The following is a 19793-nucleotide window of genomic DNA, read 5'->3' on the forward strand; positions in this document are numbered from 1 at the left end:
TAAATAAACCCTGCTCCTATTTATATTTTTAACAAATAAAAGAAACTTAAACCCAAATTATATCTGTGTAGGTTGGTTTGCTTAAAGCAAGATTCACCTGAACACAGAGGAATGAGAAATTGCTTAGAGAATCTTTATATAAATCTTTATTGAATATACATGATATCCATGTACAAAGAAAGACTTTTTTCCGAGATACGTGAGGCTCATCCAGAAATTCTCTAATGTTGGGAGAAGCACAGTAATCAAAGAGAGACGAGTATTAAGGGTCTTTCATCATTCCAAGAAATGTTGGAAACAAACCAGCAGGACATGTTGAAAAACAATTTTGGTACATGGTTTGTTAAAGACAGAACTTGCCCTGGGTTGTTAATAATCCAGCACCCTTGACAAGCACTCAGATTCACTCAAGCAGTTTGTATTTCTGGAGTGGGAAAAAAATCTGTGAATGCTATGAGCTGAGACTTCGCACTGCATACTGCATTGTCAGCAGTCAGGACGACTGCCCATGAAACCCCAAGGAATATCTTTTACTCCTAAGCAGATCACAAATAGTCCTGGAATAAAGCTACTTAAATTCTCAATAGACTCCTCTTTCAAAAGGAGAGGCACTTAAGAAAATTCTTATTGCAATCCGTTATGCCCTTTCTGCCAGGTGAGCTGCAGGTATATTAAAACGCTTGCTTGGAGAGAGTTCACCTCCTGGAGACAATGAGCCAATTCTGGTGGGGAATACTCAGAAAAAGGAGTACAAGCAGGGATGGAAAATACCAAGAGAAACTTTAACCACAAAAACAAAACAAAACTAGAGCCTCAATAATCCCTGGAAGGAACATCTAAAATGCTTCATTAAACATTTCTAGAACACATCTTTTTCCTCTTTTTTAAAGCTTATGTATTTATTAATGTAATCTCCACACGCAACAAGGGGCTTGAATTCATGACCCCGAGGTCATGAGTCGCATGCTCTTCTGACCCAGAAAGGCACCCCTCAGAAAATATTTTTGATAGAAATACATAGTTACGGTGTAAAATTCAAAAGGTTAAAAGAGATATCGAACAATTAATTCTCTTCTGCCAACTCCCAGTCATCCAGTTACCTTCACAAAGGCAGCCACCATTAACACACTAACATTTTGTTCCTTCTCCTGGAGAGATTTGTATACACGTTCCTTTTCACTCAAATGATAGTATACGATACACGCTATTTCACATCTTGCTTTTCCCTTAAAAATAAATCCTGGAACTTTTTACACATGAGTATGTCTAGAGGGGTCTGTTCTTTTTAATGGCTGCATAGTATTCCACTCTAGAGACTGGACCGTGTTTTATTTACTCAATTCCCTTTTAGATGTGGAAGCTAAAACCAATCTTTTGCACTAAAAACAATTATGCAACAAGTTCGCTTGTACAGGTCATGTCTTAACCCGTATTACGGATTTTCTAGGGTATGTACCTATAAGTGGAATTGCCATATCAAAGGATTCAGATTAGGAGATGCTAAGAAGATGGGCAGTAAAATGTGTTCTCCCTTTCCCACATCCCTCGTATCTTCAGTCTGAGGCAAGAAGAACGATGAACTTCTGAGTGTTCAAAGATATGTGAACTAACTTCCCCTGTCCTCTTGGAATAAGTTGGATTATTTTGTCTTAGCAAATTGTCTGGCAAAACTTAGCATGCATTCCTACTGTGTTTGAAAAAACTTACCTCACAGTGCTCTCGATAAAGACTCTGCAGTGACTTGATATCCTCAAAGGTAGTACCATCTGGCAGAGAAGAGATTTCAACTTCTCCAAACTCTGGAAGTGCTCGAGATGCATCTGTTGCCATGACAACACAACAGAAAAAAAAAAAAAAACCATTGTAGATTGTGCCAATTACAGATTAATGAGGGGAAATTTAAGATAGACTAAGAAAGGAAAAAAATGTAAAGGCCAGAGGTCCAATGATTAAGAACTTTTCATAGTAGTATTTTTCAAACAAAATGTAGCAACATCATTAGTACAAAAGAATAGAGGAAGAACTAAAAAATTGTGGAGGAACAATTATACTGGAAGTAACAAACCATGATGTCTCTCAACATAGGGCCCCTATTAAAAGGAAAATATCTCGAGCTGGCCAGTATCAATTTAAGTTATTTTTATTATTATGTGACTTTAAAACATAAAAAAATAAACCTAGCTTCACACTCGTTATGCTCATACCTCGCATATCATCGTAAACCAAGGCTACGGAATGAACCCAAATAAAACTACAAAAATCACATTAAACGTAACAACATGAATTTGATATGACGGATGAGGCTGCTGTCCTATAACTAAATTACCTCTTGCAACATGAATATGGTATTGATTGCTGCGGCCCAGGTCTTTTGAGTTTGGCAGGCCTATACCAACATGTACTGCCTGGTGGCTGGTTCCCCCATTAGTCCTCTGTATGCAAACGAGCTGTGGAACTTTCCTCCACCCAGAGCACTGGGACATCATTTAGCCTTCCCTTGGGATGAATTACATAACTTATGTAATTTCCATAGTAAGTCTCTCCCTGTTCTTTTCTCATGAGCTCTGGACAATCAACGCAATACACTTTGATGCCTGCTTTATCACAAATTCAAATACAAATGTGAAAACTAAAACCGCAGAACAGTATTTATTCTCCTCTTCTAGATAGCCCAGAATAGGCTTTTATTATTTCTTTATAGATTCAAATTGAAATAAAAACACAAAACAAAAAAATTAAAATCCTTGTTGAGAGCTCGAGGCTCTAAAGAGTCTACGTGAGGACTCCAGGGTGGGAGATGCTGCCGTCGTGCGTTCAACTTCAGTAGCTTCTGTGACCTGAGAGTCCTTTTTAGTTGTTTGTCAGAAAGTGCACATAGACAAATACACACACACAACGCATACACAGGCGCACTCTTTGAGAGCTTCTATTTATCTCGGTCTGTTGTAAGGAAGCGACACGGGTTTATCGCTAGAAGAGCTGTCCATTACGGTGCCATTTTTTGCACCGGTAGCTATGACCAGAATATGCAGAATGTTCAAGTTCCACTTCCTCACTCTCTAAAATGACAAGCAACATGTGTACCATCTACAAAATTACAAAAATAGGATATACAGGATCACTTTAAAAGAATGACTTACTTTTTTTTTAAAGTTTATAGGAATTTCTCTTTTTCTAACCTGAGACTACGCATTTGCAACTTTATACACAGGAAATGAGAGTTCTTGTGGGCACCTGAAGTTTACTGCTCAAAGTAAAGACAACATAACTTTGATCACGGAAGCCCAATTAATTCAAATTCCGCAAGACAACTTCATAGCTATGAGCCTTTAATTCCGATGCATTTAGAAGTCTACACAACTTGAGATTTTTTGAAAGAAGATTTAGTGAACGTGAGGCAGTAGAAACGGTCTAGAACTCTCCCATGAAATGCAGACTTTCAGCACACACACACACATCTTACCGTTAGTTCACACCTGTAACGGACATAGCACTTGGAGAAAACACTACTATTGTTCTCTGGTTTTCAATGTCCTAATAGCAACTAGACTATACATTACACCTTAACATACCTAAAAACTGTTGATGATGTTGACTTTGGGCTATTACAGTTTGCTCAACAGATGTGCCGGTCTGTTGACCACTTCCTGTGAAACCATCTGCAACCCCATCCACCTTCTGCATAGGCTTGTACCTAAAAATATTAGATGGGAAAACAAACAAACAAACAAACAAATCAAATTATTCCCTGTTTTCTTGCACTACACAAAACTCCCGAGGCATCTGATTTTACTCTATTTTCTATAATGTTTCCTGATAGTTGGAGGATTTTTTTTTTCCCTAACAGTCTCATAAAGTTAGGATGAAGAAATTTTTTCAATTGTGAAAAGAAAAAGGGGAGAGGGATTTGGGAAGGGGACCAATTTTTGAAAATTCAGAAATTTGTCTAAGAACAAAAGAGTTACGAGGTATTTCTTTGGACAGCGGTGACAAAGATCCCTGTGATAACATGCAGTGTGAACATAACTTTTAATGGCCAGTGGATGAAGGGAAAACATTTTAAATACATTGGGACTTGAATCTGAAATAAGATCTAGGAGCTGGGGACTGAGCAATGGTAATGAGTGGCTTTCGACTGATTAATACCTCTCGTACATGATTCAGCCTACAAATTCTACCCTACTCTTTTTCATATTTCCTAAAGCCTCCCATGCATCTCAACACAGTCATCTCTGTGGATCCCTAACCTTGTCTGCAAATACAAAGACCGTGTGCATCAGCTTGCAGCAAAATACATGCAAGAATCCACCTACAAACCTAGGTTACCAAATTTAAAAAATAAAAAGGATCAAAGTCCACTACAGTCATGCATTTAACTTTAGGTCCTAATCATACAAATTAATGAACTTTCCTGCTAAGACAGAGAAAACAGGCTTCAGCAGCATGGGCGAGAAGGAAAGGCTGCTTGGGAGAGAAACAGCACATATGAAAAAAAGGCCTGGGCAAGTCTCCTAAGATGAGCGAATACAAAATAGGAAATAAGCAGCAACTATAAATTCTTCTTTTTCTAAGATTTCATTTATTTTCCTTCATGTTAGAAATTTAGGGGAAAAAAGATGAACATAAGAAAAGATTAAAATCTACAATAAGCTTAGTACCTAGAGATAGCATTCACTGTATGTTTATTGTCCCATTTTCCCCCATTTCTCATTATATTTGTAAACAAGACCACCTAATATTCTCTACACCCAGACGCTTGACTCTAACATTAATACCATAAGTCAACTGCATCACTGATATGAAATTACTATGAATAACAATGTCCCCGATACATGAACAGGGCACACCCAAAGGCACCTTCACTCTGACGGCAGATAGGAAATGAATGGACCTGGTGAGACATCGTGCAAACTAAGGCACAGGTTGCATTCGGAAATGACGCCATCTTGAATGTTATTCATTAGAACTTAAATAAACAAAACGTCCAAGAAAAACGGCCTGTCCTCATAATGGCATTTACATTCATTGCTTCTGTGACAGGATCTCACAGAGAACTACGAAAAGCAAACATAAGGTCAGAAAGTAAACAGGGTGGGAAAAGAGGGCAACACACTTCATCTGTGTTATCATCTTTGTGATAGCTCCGTGCCACCCAAATGTGGATTGTTATTTTCTAATGACACTGAACAACTCAAACCTTTCTTTTTATTTAATGGGGAAAAAAAAAATCTGAATTTTCCACTGGGGCCATACCAAGCAATGACAGAAGGGTTAGTACTATTCTGTGCTAGAAGTGTCATTTATGAAAAATTGAATCTTTAAATTTTTTTCCTCCTTAAAGAATCATCCCAGAGAGGCAAAAAAAGACTCGGTGAGTCAAGTACTTTGAGTAGTCATGAGGGGAAGCAGTTGCCAACCATTCTGTTCTGGAAGACTTGAATGACTTTATCCTTGGGGAAGTTCCTCACCCTCATCGGTCCATTCCAGGCTTCATTTGATTTTAGCCCCCTTTTATCAGCTATGAAATTTTCTACCACTAACAGAACAGGCTGAAATTGTTTAAACATATTTCTTCATTTAACTTAATGGAGTTTGGGATTTGTGGAGTTAGTACACGGAAATGGTTAAAAGGATGTGAATTATTTACACTGCAGTAGGGAAAATGGAAAGATTTCCTATAGACTTCAATTCTACTGAATTTTAATATGGGATTAGAAAGTAATTATGAGACTTTGCCCGGCTATGCTTTATCAAGCTTCCTTTGTCCTGCACAGCATCTAGTATACCACACGTGCTTCATAGGCAGAAATGTCAAGGACAAGTAAAATTTAACCATAAGAGGAAATGACGGATATTCCTTTCAGAGTGTAAGTTTTCAGAGGACAGATGCTGTGCCACAAGCTACTCGCACACAGTACTTATCAAGCCTGTAGCCCGCAAGCAAAATTATCTGCTTCTTCAGAAAGATGAAGACAGAGGAAATTCCTAAGGGAAAGAAATATGATATTTTTAATAAGCACTCAAAATCAGAGCACATTATAATTAATGTATGATTCATAATAAGGATATTGAGTGGGAAGCGCTGATTAGAGGTACACTATATTATACAGGAGATGGAAAATACATCAAGATTAGCTTGTAGATAAAAAGGAAATTGGTAAATTCTGGAGAAACCATGCAGGTCAGTCAGTACTCCAGAACAAATCTTATATAAGAAAGGTAACAGGGAAAAAAAAAAAGAAAATTCAGTCAGAACCGAGAAATGAGAGGATTTATTCTAACCATAAGAGTAGAAAGGTGAACAGTGGACTGAATGGATACACTTTGGTTGCCTTGTCAGTAGGACCACTGTCTCCTTAGAGAAAGGTGGGGGTCCAAGTCTGGGAGCGGTGTGGGCCATAACGATATCAGGAAGGGCAGGAATATGACTCATATACAAGAGTAGTTAGTATTCCTGTAAGCCTCTGACAGAGCTCCCCAGTAATGCTGATTTTTGCATTTCCGGTTTTGTATCAAGTAACAAGTCACGTAGTGGCATATCTTCAGTGTATTGCCTGACATGGGATTGGCACTTAGAAGCCCTAGAAATCAGAAACACTGGACAGAGGAAAGCTGGATGTTCATTTTCCTGACACTCTGTCTAAGGAAAACATCCTATCACTACCATCACCTCAGGGTTGAGTCTTCCCTGAGGAGAAAGTTTAACAGGAAGTCAAGGAGAGCCACATTAAAAATAGGCTGAATATCTGTGGTAACTTATTCTTCTTGGAAGAAACAGTTAAAGATGATATCATTATACATTAGGTCCTGAAACCTAAATGTGTATCAGTATCTGGGTAGCTTTTCAGAAAGCTCAAATGCTAGCTCGCCCTAGACCTACCCAGCAAAATCTTTAACATGGGGCTTAGGAATTGACTACCTTAACGAGCCTCCCAGATATTTCTTGAGTAGCCTGCCCAGAACTAGCCTGTGGGAGCCTCTTGGCCCAAAATAAGTTCCTTTAGGTCAATGTTGTACAAGTAAAACCATCACATCAGAGAAAAGTCATTTTTTATAAACTAAGTCCTTAATTTTTAATTTGTTCCCAATAAACTACATTTAGAATCTAAATAAATATCACTGAGTGGCTAATGAATGAATGAATGAATGAATGCTCAAGGGAATATATTTCATTTTATCCTACCACCAATTGATCGTAACAACTATCAAATCGATTTAACAAATATTTATTGAGCATTTACTATGGGGAAAGCACAGCAGAGGCCTGGTTTCGAAAAGGCCGTGCATAAACAAAATTTTTCCAGGATGTTTCATACATTCTATTGACTCACATGAGTATTCAACATTATGTTAACCCTGGTGGAATTTCAACTGACGTTTTGGCATTGATACACAGCTTTCCGACTTCCTGCCTCTCTGCCTTCTTCATAAAGTACCATTTAAACACTAAGCGAAATAAGTCAAGCAGAGAAAGACAATTATCATAGGATTTCTCTCATCTATGGAACATAAGAACTAGGAAGATTGGTAGGGGAAGAAAGGGAAAAAGAAAGGGGGGTAATCGGAAGGGAGGATGAAGCATGAGAGACTATGGACTCTGAGAAACAAACTGAGGGCTTCGGGGGGGTGGGGGAATGGGATAGACCGGTGATGGGTAGTAAGGAGGGCACGTATTGCATGGTGCACTGAGTGTTATACGCAACTAATGAATCATCGAACTTTACATCAAAAACCAGAGATGTACTGTATGGTGACTAACATAATAAAAAATATTATTATAAATAAAAATAAATAAACACTGAATTGTAAAAACCAGAGACACTTCCTACTGAAAAGTTTCTTGTTGAATCCTTTATAAAAACTGAACTTTTTAGTATTTAAGAGTATCTTCTCTCTTCACCCCATTTATTTTACAAATTCAATACTTTCAGATGATGTTTTCTGACAGCAGATTCTTAGTGCTCCTGAGTTGTACATGCTCTGAGAAAGACCTGTGCTTCATCAAATGAGGAAACAGCTCTTGGTTTCCAAATTAGTAAGAGGCAAATGATCATTTTAACAGCTTGCAGCTCCATGGGCAATCAAAGCTAAAGTTGTTAATGATTAAGAAATCAAAGAAAGTCTAATGCTTTAATAGCGGAGTGTATGCATGAAACCTGTCACTAACACAGAAAACATGGAAAATTGTTAGGAATCTTCCCCCATGGGGTTAGTCATAGCTGTTATTTAGAACTTGGACAGCTGGAACTCTACTGTAAAATAATATCTAATTCTGTCAATAATCACATGTACAGACACTGAAGGAATCCAACGAGAGGCAAAGAATGGCCTATATTTACTCTGTTATATTTATTATATTTAGCAGTATTACAATTTTCAACGGACTAAATGAAACATTGGGAAAAGTCCCTCTTGAAGCAGGTGAAAAATTCACAGGCAAAACGCAACATCTCAACTGCATGGGCCAACCGAGTCTTTATAATTCTAGAAAGTACCCAACCATTTGATCTGCATGAGCCAATCTAAATGTTGAGCTCCGAATCGGGACAAGAGGCTAAAATTTTCTATTGGAATCTTGAGATTCTCTTTGGAACAACTGTCCCAGAAAATCTTGAGATGACTTGAGGTCTGAAGCCAGGTAAAGTATGAACAGATGAGAGGAAAATACGGAATGCTGGGAGCGCCTTTGTTTCAGAATGCAAACTGACTCCTTGATGTCACACTAAATATGTCTGTGTCGAAATGACTTCCAACATCAACCCTGCTGGTTAATGACAGTTACTCTGTCTTTTCAAGCCTTGTTGGTGGCTCTTGAAGTACTTGTCTCTTCATTAGCTCTACATCTATAATTGGGCGAGGAGAGGAGGGAAAAATTAAATTCAGGGGGGGTTGCTGTATTCATTGCAGCAGTTTTAGAAAATGTGGGAGAGGCAGGGAAAGGAGGAGGTCGTTTGCTGAAATAAAAGATCATTCATTCACTTAACAAATATTTACTGAGTGCTGACAATGTGCTTGGGGCTGAGGATGTAATGTTGAAAGAGCCAGACGCTATTCTCATGAATTTCTTCAAGGGGTCCCCATCACAAAGGCAACTTGGGATTCATGTGTCGAACTGGTGTAGTCTTGCTACAAATACACACGACACTTCTTTGATCTAGAGCTGGCCTTTCCTGTTAAACTGATTCTACAGGGATGCGCCCCCCTCCTTCTTTGGAAAATAACCACCTGACTCCACCTGATGCCAAGAGGGCAACAACCACAAAGAGAACCTGGGGCTCTAAGGAAAAACAAATTAGTGAGTTTCTCGCATACAGCAAAATTAAATGGGCCTCCATTTCCTTATCAGTAAACAGCCCATGTAATTGCCAAAAGAGATCTTGCATAGAAAGTGTTTACTGAAAGACATTTAAAATGTTCAATAAATGTTTATCAAGAGGGTAAGTGGTGACTGTTACCATTAACAAACTTTACACGAATTACTATAGTTCATAGTTACTGAATCGTGATTAATTTTGATTCTCTGATCTTCAGTGGAAACTATCTTTACATCGGGGACCACTGCAGTGGCACAGTGAACATTAGATCCTTGGGTGCCAAGATTCCTTATTTGTTTCCAGAAGCCAAAGGCGCAGGCACATGATCATCTTCTCACGAGGACGCCAGCCAGCCTGCGCCGCCTAAGAGCAACCTACTGGCCCTAGAAGCTCTCCAATGACCCCCAGGGATTCATGTTCCAGGAAAGGAGAATAAACTATTAACATCATCAAAGCTGAAAACCACTTGCCTTGGAGATATAAAGAAATGGAAGTCAAAAGTTGCCCAATTGCTAGGATTCATTCTTCTCTGAAATGGCCTTATTCTTAAAGAAATAATTGTACTCTAGATTACGTAGAAATAATAGTATTAATAATAATAATTTACCTAAGACTTGAATGTTCCCAATTATTTAAAACAAAAACAAAACCTTTATAAACTTTTTTTCCACCTGAACTTCAGAACAATCTGTGAGGTAGTCTACTATGAATGTCCACTTTGCAGATGGAGAAACCAAGGTTCTGAGAAGTTTATTCACACACACTGCAGAAATGCCAGACCAGCCTATCCTCACGTCCCTATTTCCCAATCTTAAATATAGGGTGCCTTCCACTAGCCTGGGAAGTCTATATTAAGGAAGTTCTTTTTTTGTGTTTTTCTCTTAAAAGATTTATTTATTTATTTGAGAGAGAGAAAGAGAGAATGAACATGACTGGGGGGAAGTGCAGAGGGAGAGGGAGAATCTCAAACAGACTCCCCACCAAGCGTGGAGCCCCACGTGGGGCTCGATCTCATGACCCCGAGATCATGACCGGAGCCGAAACCAAGAGTCAGACGCTCAACCAGCTGAGCCACTCGGGCGCCCCTTAGGGAAGGTGTTCTAATGCCAAGGGCTCGTGTTCTCCCTCACTCCTTAGGAACACGCGTGCTTCCATATCTGTCTACAGCAAAGCAAAAGCAGCCTTGTCGTGCCATCTTCTTTCCAACTGGCCAGTTTCCCTCCTCTCAGTCCTTCTTTCACAGAATCAGAGGTGACACCTGTCCTCACTAGTTGGGACACACTCACTGAAGTGTGATTTTTCATTTTATTTCATGTGCACAAATTTATCACATGTATGTTTCTGTTTGGGTTATCTTCCCTCTTTAAAGGGGGCATTCTTGTGAGAACAAAGACAAGAGGACTGGGTTCTTGTCTTGGTTGCTATATGATTGTTGGATAAGTTTCTACCCTGATGGACTTCAGTTTTCTCATCAAGAGGATGCACTGGACTGGGGGATCTCTTCCTTCCAGCTGTAACAGTCTATGATTCTGTGGTATCTCTTTTAGATGTGATGGACAATATTCTGTATGCAACTGCTGGCGGTTACGTGTTTGTTGAAGGAACGAAAAATGCACCTTAATATTTTGAGAACGGCCACTGAGATCAAACACAGCCCAGCACACTGTCAAAAGCACTTGGCTTCATTCCACCACCTTTGCTACAAGGATTTGGAAGAATAACTCAAATATGTATGCCGACACTCTCTAGGTGCTTCTGTTAAATATTAAAAATAAACTGCAGCAAACATTTTTATTTGGTTTGTAGACCTGAGAAGTCCTGATCTCCTTTTTGTTCTATAATAACCTAATTTATTTATTGTCCAAATTAGGGCAAGCAAATTATCTATGAGTGAATTTCCTTGAAACCGAAGATGACATTTAAGTGCTGAAGTTATTTTCATATGAAATATTTTCAATAGAAGATATTAAAAAAAAAAAACTAAAACAAATGATTACACATTCTCCTGCATTCTTACCCAGGATACTTTACCTCTTTTCGATCACCCATGATGTCATCAATAAGCCAAAGTTATTACACTGTGTTAGACTAGATTCCAGTCGCTGACTAATGATACTCAAAACTACGGGAGTACCTGGGTCTACCTGTCCCTCCACTGCATGTGCACACACTTCTGTGTCAATTAACCCGAAAGCAACCAGAAGACCCTTGTCAACTTGTCAGTTACATTTCCTCTTGCCAGCTGTTCTATCTCATGATTGCCTACGAATCAAGTGGGCTCTAATCTGCTCTTTTAGTTTAGGTACATGGCTTGAGGATGGCTTCATCTTGTCAATTAAGCTAAACTACGGACTCTGTGACAGCTGTTTTTTCAATCAGAAGCTGTTTCCATTTATTTCCAGACTCGTGGTGGTGTTGCTGGGAATCGGATTTGTAGACAAGTGGGAGTTTCCTCTACTACCCCATCAAATCTTCAAATGAGATACCAAACATAAAGGGTTTCTAAAAGTTAAAGTTATACGAACAACAATCATCAGTACTTCTCCAACTACTACGATTCCAAACTTCACAAAAAACGTACAAATTGAGCTCCAAAACTTCACTTCTATTTAATCAAATGATCACTGCATATACTTGAGTTTTCATTCCATAAGAACACATAAAACATGTAAATTTATACCACGGAAGATGTGCACTTGTAGATACATGCACTAATGCTCTGAGCGTTGAGACTATTTGAATATTCTAAAATATTAACTACAAGTAGCTGCTATAAAATATTTTAAACCTTTCACATGTCACTTATATTTTAACAAGAATGGCAGGCTCTTCTTATGTGAAATTTAATATATTCAATAGACTCATTTGAGTCTTATAAGCCATAAGACAAATGATACAATACTTTTCTTTTTTCCATGGTTTTTCAACAAATACTCTTAACCCTGACATCGAGACTTAGGGAGAGAAACTCTCCCTCTTCTGCCAAGTGCTTCTGCACAATGGGATAATTGGCTTCACTGAAGGCCTATTAATGTGGCCAGTTGGTAGAATCCTTCAGAGATAAAACAGAAACCTCCCTGCATCCTGCTAATCCCAACGAGGGGTCTGTGAGGTCGACAACAGTAACACGGCAGTCAGTTAGCAAGACACCATTCCAAGAGCAACTGTCCATAATCCAAAACTTCTATCATTAAAAACAAAGAAACAAACGAACAAAAAACAAAGAAAATTTCAGTACCACTGGCCTTGAACAACACGCCTCAACTGCGCAGATCCACTTACACACAGAATTGTTTTCAATAGATACAATACTGTAAATGCATTTTCTTGACGATTTTTTTAGTAACATTTTTTCCTAGCTTACTTTATTCTAAGAATACACTGTATTCTTGTCTACTTGTCGAGAATACAACATACAAAATGTGTGTTAATCGCCTTTATATTATCGGTACGGCTCCTGGTCAACATTAAGCTATTAGTAGTTAAGTTTTTCGGGGAGTCAGAAGTTATACCCCAGATTTTGGACTATGTGTGGGAATCAGTGCCCCTAATTCCCTGTTGCTCAAGGGTCAACTATACTTCTTTGGTCTTTCACATTCTTATTTCACAAGAAAGCAAACACTATAAGGAACTAAAGTTGGTACAATTTATTAGCATCACTGAGAATTTTATATCCCTTCTTAAATACATCCACATTACATCTGATTCTAAAAGCTATTACAACTAGACTGAGAGGGCAGAGTGTTCATGGCTCGTTAACCTTTAGAGCTCTGGAATCTGTTTCATAAGGAACTTTCTAAGTCCCAGGTCTTGTCTCCCTACCCCAGGCATTTTTTTTTTTTTTTTTTTTTAAAACAAAGAATGCCCCCTGAAGGTTTCCATCTCCATGAGATTCTTTGCAGGTAAATCACAGGGAGAGGCAAGCTTCAGCTATCTTAGGTGCAATTTGTCAAGTTTTTGTTCATTTTTAAGTTCGAATATATGTTATTTTTGAATCAAACTTTGCTTTGGTCTCGACCTCACCATCCGCTCCACCGTGCAGTGCCGCGATACATGAGTGCAGAGAACACACCAGAAACTAAAGGCTCTAAGTGTCACCGCTAACAGATGGACAAGATAATCGTAACCCAAGACAAGAATAATTTATTGCAATTCACAGAAACTCCATCTCCATATAAGGAACTGTCCTACGATTTATTTTATTGTATTTTTCCAGGACCTTTTAATACATTTTACTGACTATATCTCAAAAAACCCCAGAAATTAGCAATTTAAAAAGTAAGGTCGAGAACATGTGAATAAAAAATCTAAAACCCTTGAGATAACCATTTAATAGCTAATCCTGAATGGACTCTTGAGTCTGGAACACTAGAGCCAAAAATTATGATCACGTTAAACTACTTAACAAGCATCTTTACCTCCAGTCTGCTCCCATGAAATATAGTCTTGTCCCCAATAAGTCATCTCTCAAAAAACAAAACAAAAAAAATGTACAAGTTCCATTGTTTTGCTCCATAGCGTTACCACAGCTTCAAAGCTATGTTCCGTACAAAGAACAAATTTATTATCTGCATATACAATCGAGGCCCCTAAGCTACGATCCAAATTACGTTTTAAATCTCATCTCCTGCTCAATGACTCCACCTTCTGCTCCCGCCGGGTCAGCCTCACCGAATCACACAGTACTTACCAAGGACATCCTGGACTTCATATCCCCCTGGTGCTCTTGTTTGCCTGGGTCCCTCTGCCTGATGCTCCTCTTTCCTGATCCCTCTGAGTTCCCCTCAAACGCCTCCCAATTCTCTTGGGGTTAGCTGAAAATTCCTCTGTATTTCAGTAGTTCCTGGATCAAAGCTTTACTTCAGCACTTCTCACACTGCATTACTTATGAAAAAGGTTTCCCGGGCCTCCCCTTCTGATTGCTGAACTCCTCAGAGTTAGAGACTGTGTCTTCTCTGGGCACACGGGGTTCTAGCAGGTGGCAGAGATGTCATCAGTGCTCGCTAAGGAAAGGAAGGATGACCGCGTGACAGATTCTTTCCCCGGCAGGGACTTGGAGCTAATGCTTCCAACTAAGCTAGTATGGATGGGGAGGGGACCTGACTAATCATCCCAGATCAATAAATTAGGCAGATTGAGGCAGATCATCTGACGACCTGTGTACAGGCCTCATTTCTTCTACTTAATTCTGCATGCTCAATTGAAGAGAAAAATTATAACTACAATTATGGCTGAGTTATACTGGTAAAAAGGAAGAGATTTTTCATTTTATTTACTCCAAACTGTGATCTAAGCCACATGAGACTACAAGGCCCTGGCTATGTAAAAACACTGTGGGCTTGTGCCAATCATTTAACCTCTCTGGGACTTCACTGAAAAACAGAGCTATTAAGGCTGTGACTGTCACAAAGCTGAGGGGCCAGACCAGACTGAGGTATTTTTTTAATTCTAAGATCTATGATTCCGTCCATCTATCCATCCATCCGTCCACCCATCCATGAACGCTTAAGACCTCTTACAGCTCTAATATCTACAACTCTTCATCTTTGAAAGTTAGATTCAAAGAAAATGTAAGAAGTCTTGAACATATTGCCAGTACTCCCACCATATCAAGAGGAGTGACTGAGGGAGGTTGCCAATGGCAAGGAAGGAACTCACCAACACCGAAACAAGTTTCTCCAGGCAGCATTTGCTTGGGTTTGCTCCTTACGTGTTGTGTTGGGTTTCCTTGGCTGCCTAGTTTGGGATGTCACATTTAACTTACAAGGGGCTAAATGGTTGTCTGATTAGTAATTTTAAAAAGACTTGGAAAACAGACAGGTGGATGAAATTCTACCAAATCATATTTGAGAACTGTCCATGGTGAGTAAGCACGTGCTGACAATAGCCACGTTCTTGCACACTTGGGTATTTGCTCTAGAAAAAAGGAGACTGCACATCTCAGGAAATACGTAGCTTGGACAGGTCAGGGATCATTCCAGAGTCTACCTTTGTTTCTGTTGCATGGGCTGTTGCCTCATAGCCATATACTGCATGTCTTCTTGCAGACGATTCAGAGGGGAATCTGGCTTGACACGAATCCCATAGTAATGGTACTTGGAGTTTCCTCTTCATAAAAGAACAACAAACATTAGAGACACAGAAAGTCAGTCAAATCAATATTAATCATATAAGATGTCCACCTAGCTTCACACTGGGAAAGATTAGGTAAAAGCAGCATATTTATGTTATGTATTTATGATTCAGCTGTTCTGGATCACCCGTATATTTTTATGGAGGCTACAGCTGAAGAATCTAAAAAGATTCCGAATCAGTTGGCCCAGGGCCCCACAAGAAATCTTTCCTTATGAACTTAAATATTAGTACGAGAGCCCACTTAGTCCATGTAAGTTACACTTTTCTTTTCAAATTTGTATTTGAAATTTAATTTAGAAGGGGTAATGGTGGAAAAAAGGTCGGGCCAATAAAAATGCATTAACAGGAGAAAGGGTTGCACGCTAGATGGGAATTTATTATAAAGTGGTTGTACAAAAGGAAGAAAAGAAATCTTGATTCTACTGTCTTGGATACATTCTCCATGTTTGCAAGTTCTATTACTGCAGATGATGAAGGTAACTTTACGGACACAGAATGTTGTGGTGAAGTCTACTTTTTACTATTTAGAAACCTAAAAGGAAGCAGGCATTTAATCTATTGATTTTGAAACGTATTTATTAGTCTCCGTTCTAACGAATTCATACCGGTTTTGGGGGCTGAAAAAGATGTGTCACAACAGACATGGGGAAATTTCTCTGTTATAATGGCAAATTTCCACCTGGATAAAAATTGTCACAATTTCCCTATGTTCGTGAGAAAGACCATGTTTGTTATTAGAAATGACAAAGTTTTGCTCTGAATGGAATTTGCAAATTCTTGCAAAAATAACATTTTAAATATGTAAATTTTTGCAAAGGGAAAATAGTTTTTCACAAGTCTATATATAGCAAGACATCAGCTGCTTTTTCCATTTTTTTCTTTCATTTACAAAAAGAAATGCAAGAAGAGTGTGGATTAAATATTTTATGTAAAAATAGAATGGAATTTTACTTCCAAAATTAAAGAACATGTATCAGATGAAGCCTATATATTCAAAGACATTAAAATCTTATTATATAAATAATACTGCTATTTTTTTTTTTAAAAGTAGGGCATTTAATATCTACCTACTTTTGGGAAAATAAAACAGTATGAAAACTTAAGGCCTTCTACTTGCAGAAATTAGATCTTGTCTCCAAAATCCACTGCAGAATAGAACAAAAAACGAAAACAAAAAAAACACCAATTCGTAATGCTCTCCCTTACAAACAAGAGAAGGGTAGGGAGTAGAATAGGGGTGGGAAGCAGGGGATGTTCCCCAGGGGATGTAGCCAACGACAGCTACAGAGTAAAATGGTGTATCTCTTGTAGACCAAAATAGATAAAGTGTCTAGTCTTTTCTCCATTTCCTACAAAGCAGCATTTTCATTCAGTTGGTGGGGCGATGGTTGGGTAGATCAGCCATGTTTCATGGTCTTCTTCGCTTAAACTAATTTGCAGATGGATTCTAACAAAAGGTACCTTTCGACTTGCCTTTGTTCAGAAACACGGTGATTTTATTGTTTCACTTAGCTCCAAAACGTTGGAAAAAGGTCTAGTTTTGGTTTGAATTAATTCACCAGATTATTTTATTGATGAACAAGTAACAGCTCTGCATATAGTTCATCCAAAAAAAAAAAAGAAGAAGTGTCTGAGTTAGTTTGCCTCATGATTTATAATACTGACTTTCTTTCCCTTCCCTGGGTCAGGAGCAGTAAATGACTGCGAAACCACTGTCCATGATGGAGTCTCTGGTGCTTTCCCCTCATCGTTGTCAGTGATTTCTACATTAGAGTTCTGCTGTCTTCGTAACATAGCGTTTGCTTAAACTTTCCCCATAGGGTTTCTTTTCTCCTTATTCTTCTTCTAGGCTTTCCTTTCCATCTCTAATTGCAAACACTACATACAATTTTAAAAGGAACAGGAGACATAATTGTTACAGAGGGGGGAAAACAGAACATCAGAAAGGAAACGCTGCGATATTGCAATATGTACTTATAGAGTATGGATTCCACTCATTCACAAACCCAAACAACCCCAATTTTGTCCTTTTCTATTTTAAAGATGTGTTTCAAGGTTTGAATGGAGCCTCAAAATAGGACCCACTGAAATCCCTCTCAGCAACAAAAGGAGAACAACAATACCACTATTAGAATGTTGAATAAAGCCCAGAGTCTCAAAATATCGGCACGGTGTGCATAACTACAGAGCCTTCGGCAAGGGGATAGTAAGTTAGATCCCCAAGTGATGATTTTTGTGGTTCTGGGGGAAAAAAAATATGAGAGAGACAAAGAGCTTCTTTCAAGGGGCTGAAAGCTTTAGTTCCTTTAGCCATAATAGACAATCATATTCTTCGGTTTAAAGTATACTATCTTTTCAAGTATAGGTAGAAGAAAATATATTTATGAGAGAACTGAACCTCCAGCAACCGGAAGCCTGTACAATCACTTGAAATGCAACAGAAAGGAGTATTCACACTCTGAATACATATAGACCTCGTCAATGCCATTAAACTGACATATCCCCCCCCCCTTTTTAGCATACATTTACAACGAAGTCAATTACCGAGGGTCTCTTTGTTTTTTTAAAAATATTAACTACTCTTCTCTAAATACTAGGAAACTGTGACTTAAAAACCAATGACAGGTATATCATCTAGCGTTATACAGTGTAGCATCTTTATTTTTATACTTTTTAATATGGATTTCTGTAGGATTTAGGAAATCGCAAACATCCATATCCTTCTGCCCAGCTTCTTAAAATATTTATGTTATGATAATCTGTAAAAGTTATAGAAAGGCCCAAAATGAAACTCTACAGTTCCAAGTATTATGTTCATCATATTTTGATTAGTAAAAACACTCATATCTCTTTCCAAAGGAAAGAAACCAGAAACTAAGAATCTCTTTTACATTATTGGTCTCCGTACAATGGAAGTATAGTATATTTTTACTTCTATACATGTATGTTTTCACAGTTAAGAGTTTAAAAAAGACTAATAAGAGGTTAAATAGGACCATGGTATTACTGAGGGCTTCAAACTCCCCAGTTTTGCAAGTTCACCAAATGATTTTTAATTGATCTCCAGAAATGAAAAGAAAAACTCAGCTTTAATTTCTCACTCTATTCAAACAGAAGTTATTTATAAAGACATTTCAATGTAATTTTGCAAGAGTCAAGAGATACATAGTTTCCGATTGACTACATCACTTACTCATCTCTAGTCTGATTATTTTTAAAAAGAGAAAATAGTGATACATATTAATGTTTAAGGCACCATGTGTAACTCTTACACTAACAGTTTGGCTTGCTGATTTCTGTATGATTTGAGAATCAACTCTTCTCAAAGCTGTGCTCAGTTACATTTAAGACAAAGCATTGTTCTGGTTTGGCAATATTCCTTGAATAATGACCTCTACATGAGAGACTGTATAAACTGAGCTATTTCCTTATTTTTTTTCTTTATGCGTTATCTGTAATCAAGCACTTTGGCTCAAACGATACACTGAACTGCTTTAGTTTGCAAAAGAGGGATTCGTTTATGATCTTACTTTTTCATACTAACCTAGTTCCCAATCTCCTGGTTCGTAATCCCATAAAAATTGACCTTATTAGTTTTCCAAAAGAAGCAGCATTGACTGGGTCCAGTTTGTGTTCCTGACAATGTCGTAGGTAGTGGTTGTACAGCGTGCTTCTGGGAAGGCTCACTCCTTCTGCTGTCTCGTAATTGTCCAACAGCCACTGGAGCTAGTATAAATAAGACAGGGTAAACACAGAGAAACCATATAATTTACCAAAATATCTACAAGCCGCTACAAATACAATACGCAGAAATACGCAGAAGATCTTCATCAAGCCTTGTAATAGGGTAAACTGTTGTAACTCAAAGGCTGGTGGTATAATTTGACCTTGAAAACTCTCGGAAATGTACATCGCTGAACATAGTTTATGAACCCGGACCGCGTCCGCGCCTTCAAACATTCAAGCACACGTAAAGAACACTAATATTCCCTGTATTGATTGCAATTCTGTAGACAAACACCTCTTTGGGGAATTCAAATAATCCCATTAACTGGTCATAAATAAAATGTATAACTGCTACAGAACAAGACATGTTTCCAAGCCTGGCAGCGTGCACAAAATACGGCTTTAGTGTTAGTTTGTTTTAACACATGAACAGCAGGCTGCCCTGTATGAGTTTTTGTATTAAGTTTCTATTCATTTACACAGAATTTTAATTTACTTATCTACTTTACTCAAACAGGACAACAACGGTGTTATCTAGTGGGTCAAATTCTGCAAGCAGAAAGGAAAAAATTCAGTCATTTCTTCCCCAGAAGGAAAAAAATTCACTAGATACTGATT

General features: G+C 38.3%; 1 protein-coding gene across 6 annotated transcripts in view; it reads right to left on the bottom strand.

Moving 5' to 3' along the window:
- RFX3 (regulatory factor X3) overlaps positions 1-19793 on the bottom strand; it is a 285719-nt gene that overhangs the window by 53311 nt on the left and 212615 nt on the right. For 5 of the 6 annotated variants that reach the window (XM_040620294.1, XM_040620295.1, XM_040620296.1 and 2 more), the window contains 4 exons: positions 18994-19175; positions 15303-15422; positions 3573-3694; positions 1708-1820 (listed from right to left, as the gene is read on the bottom strand). In XM_040620294.1, coding sequence (XP_040476228.1) covers positions 1708-1820; positions 3573-3694; positions 15303-15422; positions 18994-19175 — 537 coding nt within the window. The remainder of the gene's footprint in view (positions 1-1707; positions 1821-3572; positions 3695-15302; positions 15423-18993; positions 19176-19793) is intronic. The other variant, XM_040620297.1, reaches the window with a different exon arrangement.

This window comes from Ursus maritimus, unplaced genomic scaffold (assembly GCF_017311325.1).
Source record: "Ursus maritimus isolate PB19 unplaced genomic scaffold, ASM1731132v1 scaffold_34, whole genome shotgun sequence".
NCBI classification, from domain to species: domain Eukaryota; kingdom Metazoa; phylum Chordata; class Mammalia; order Carnivora; family Ursidae; genus Ursus; species Ursus maritimus.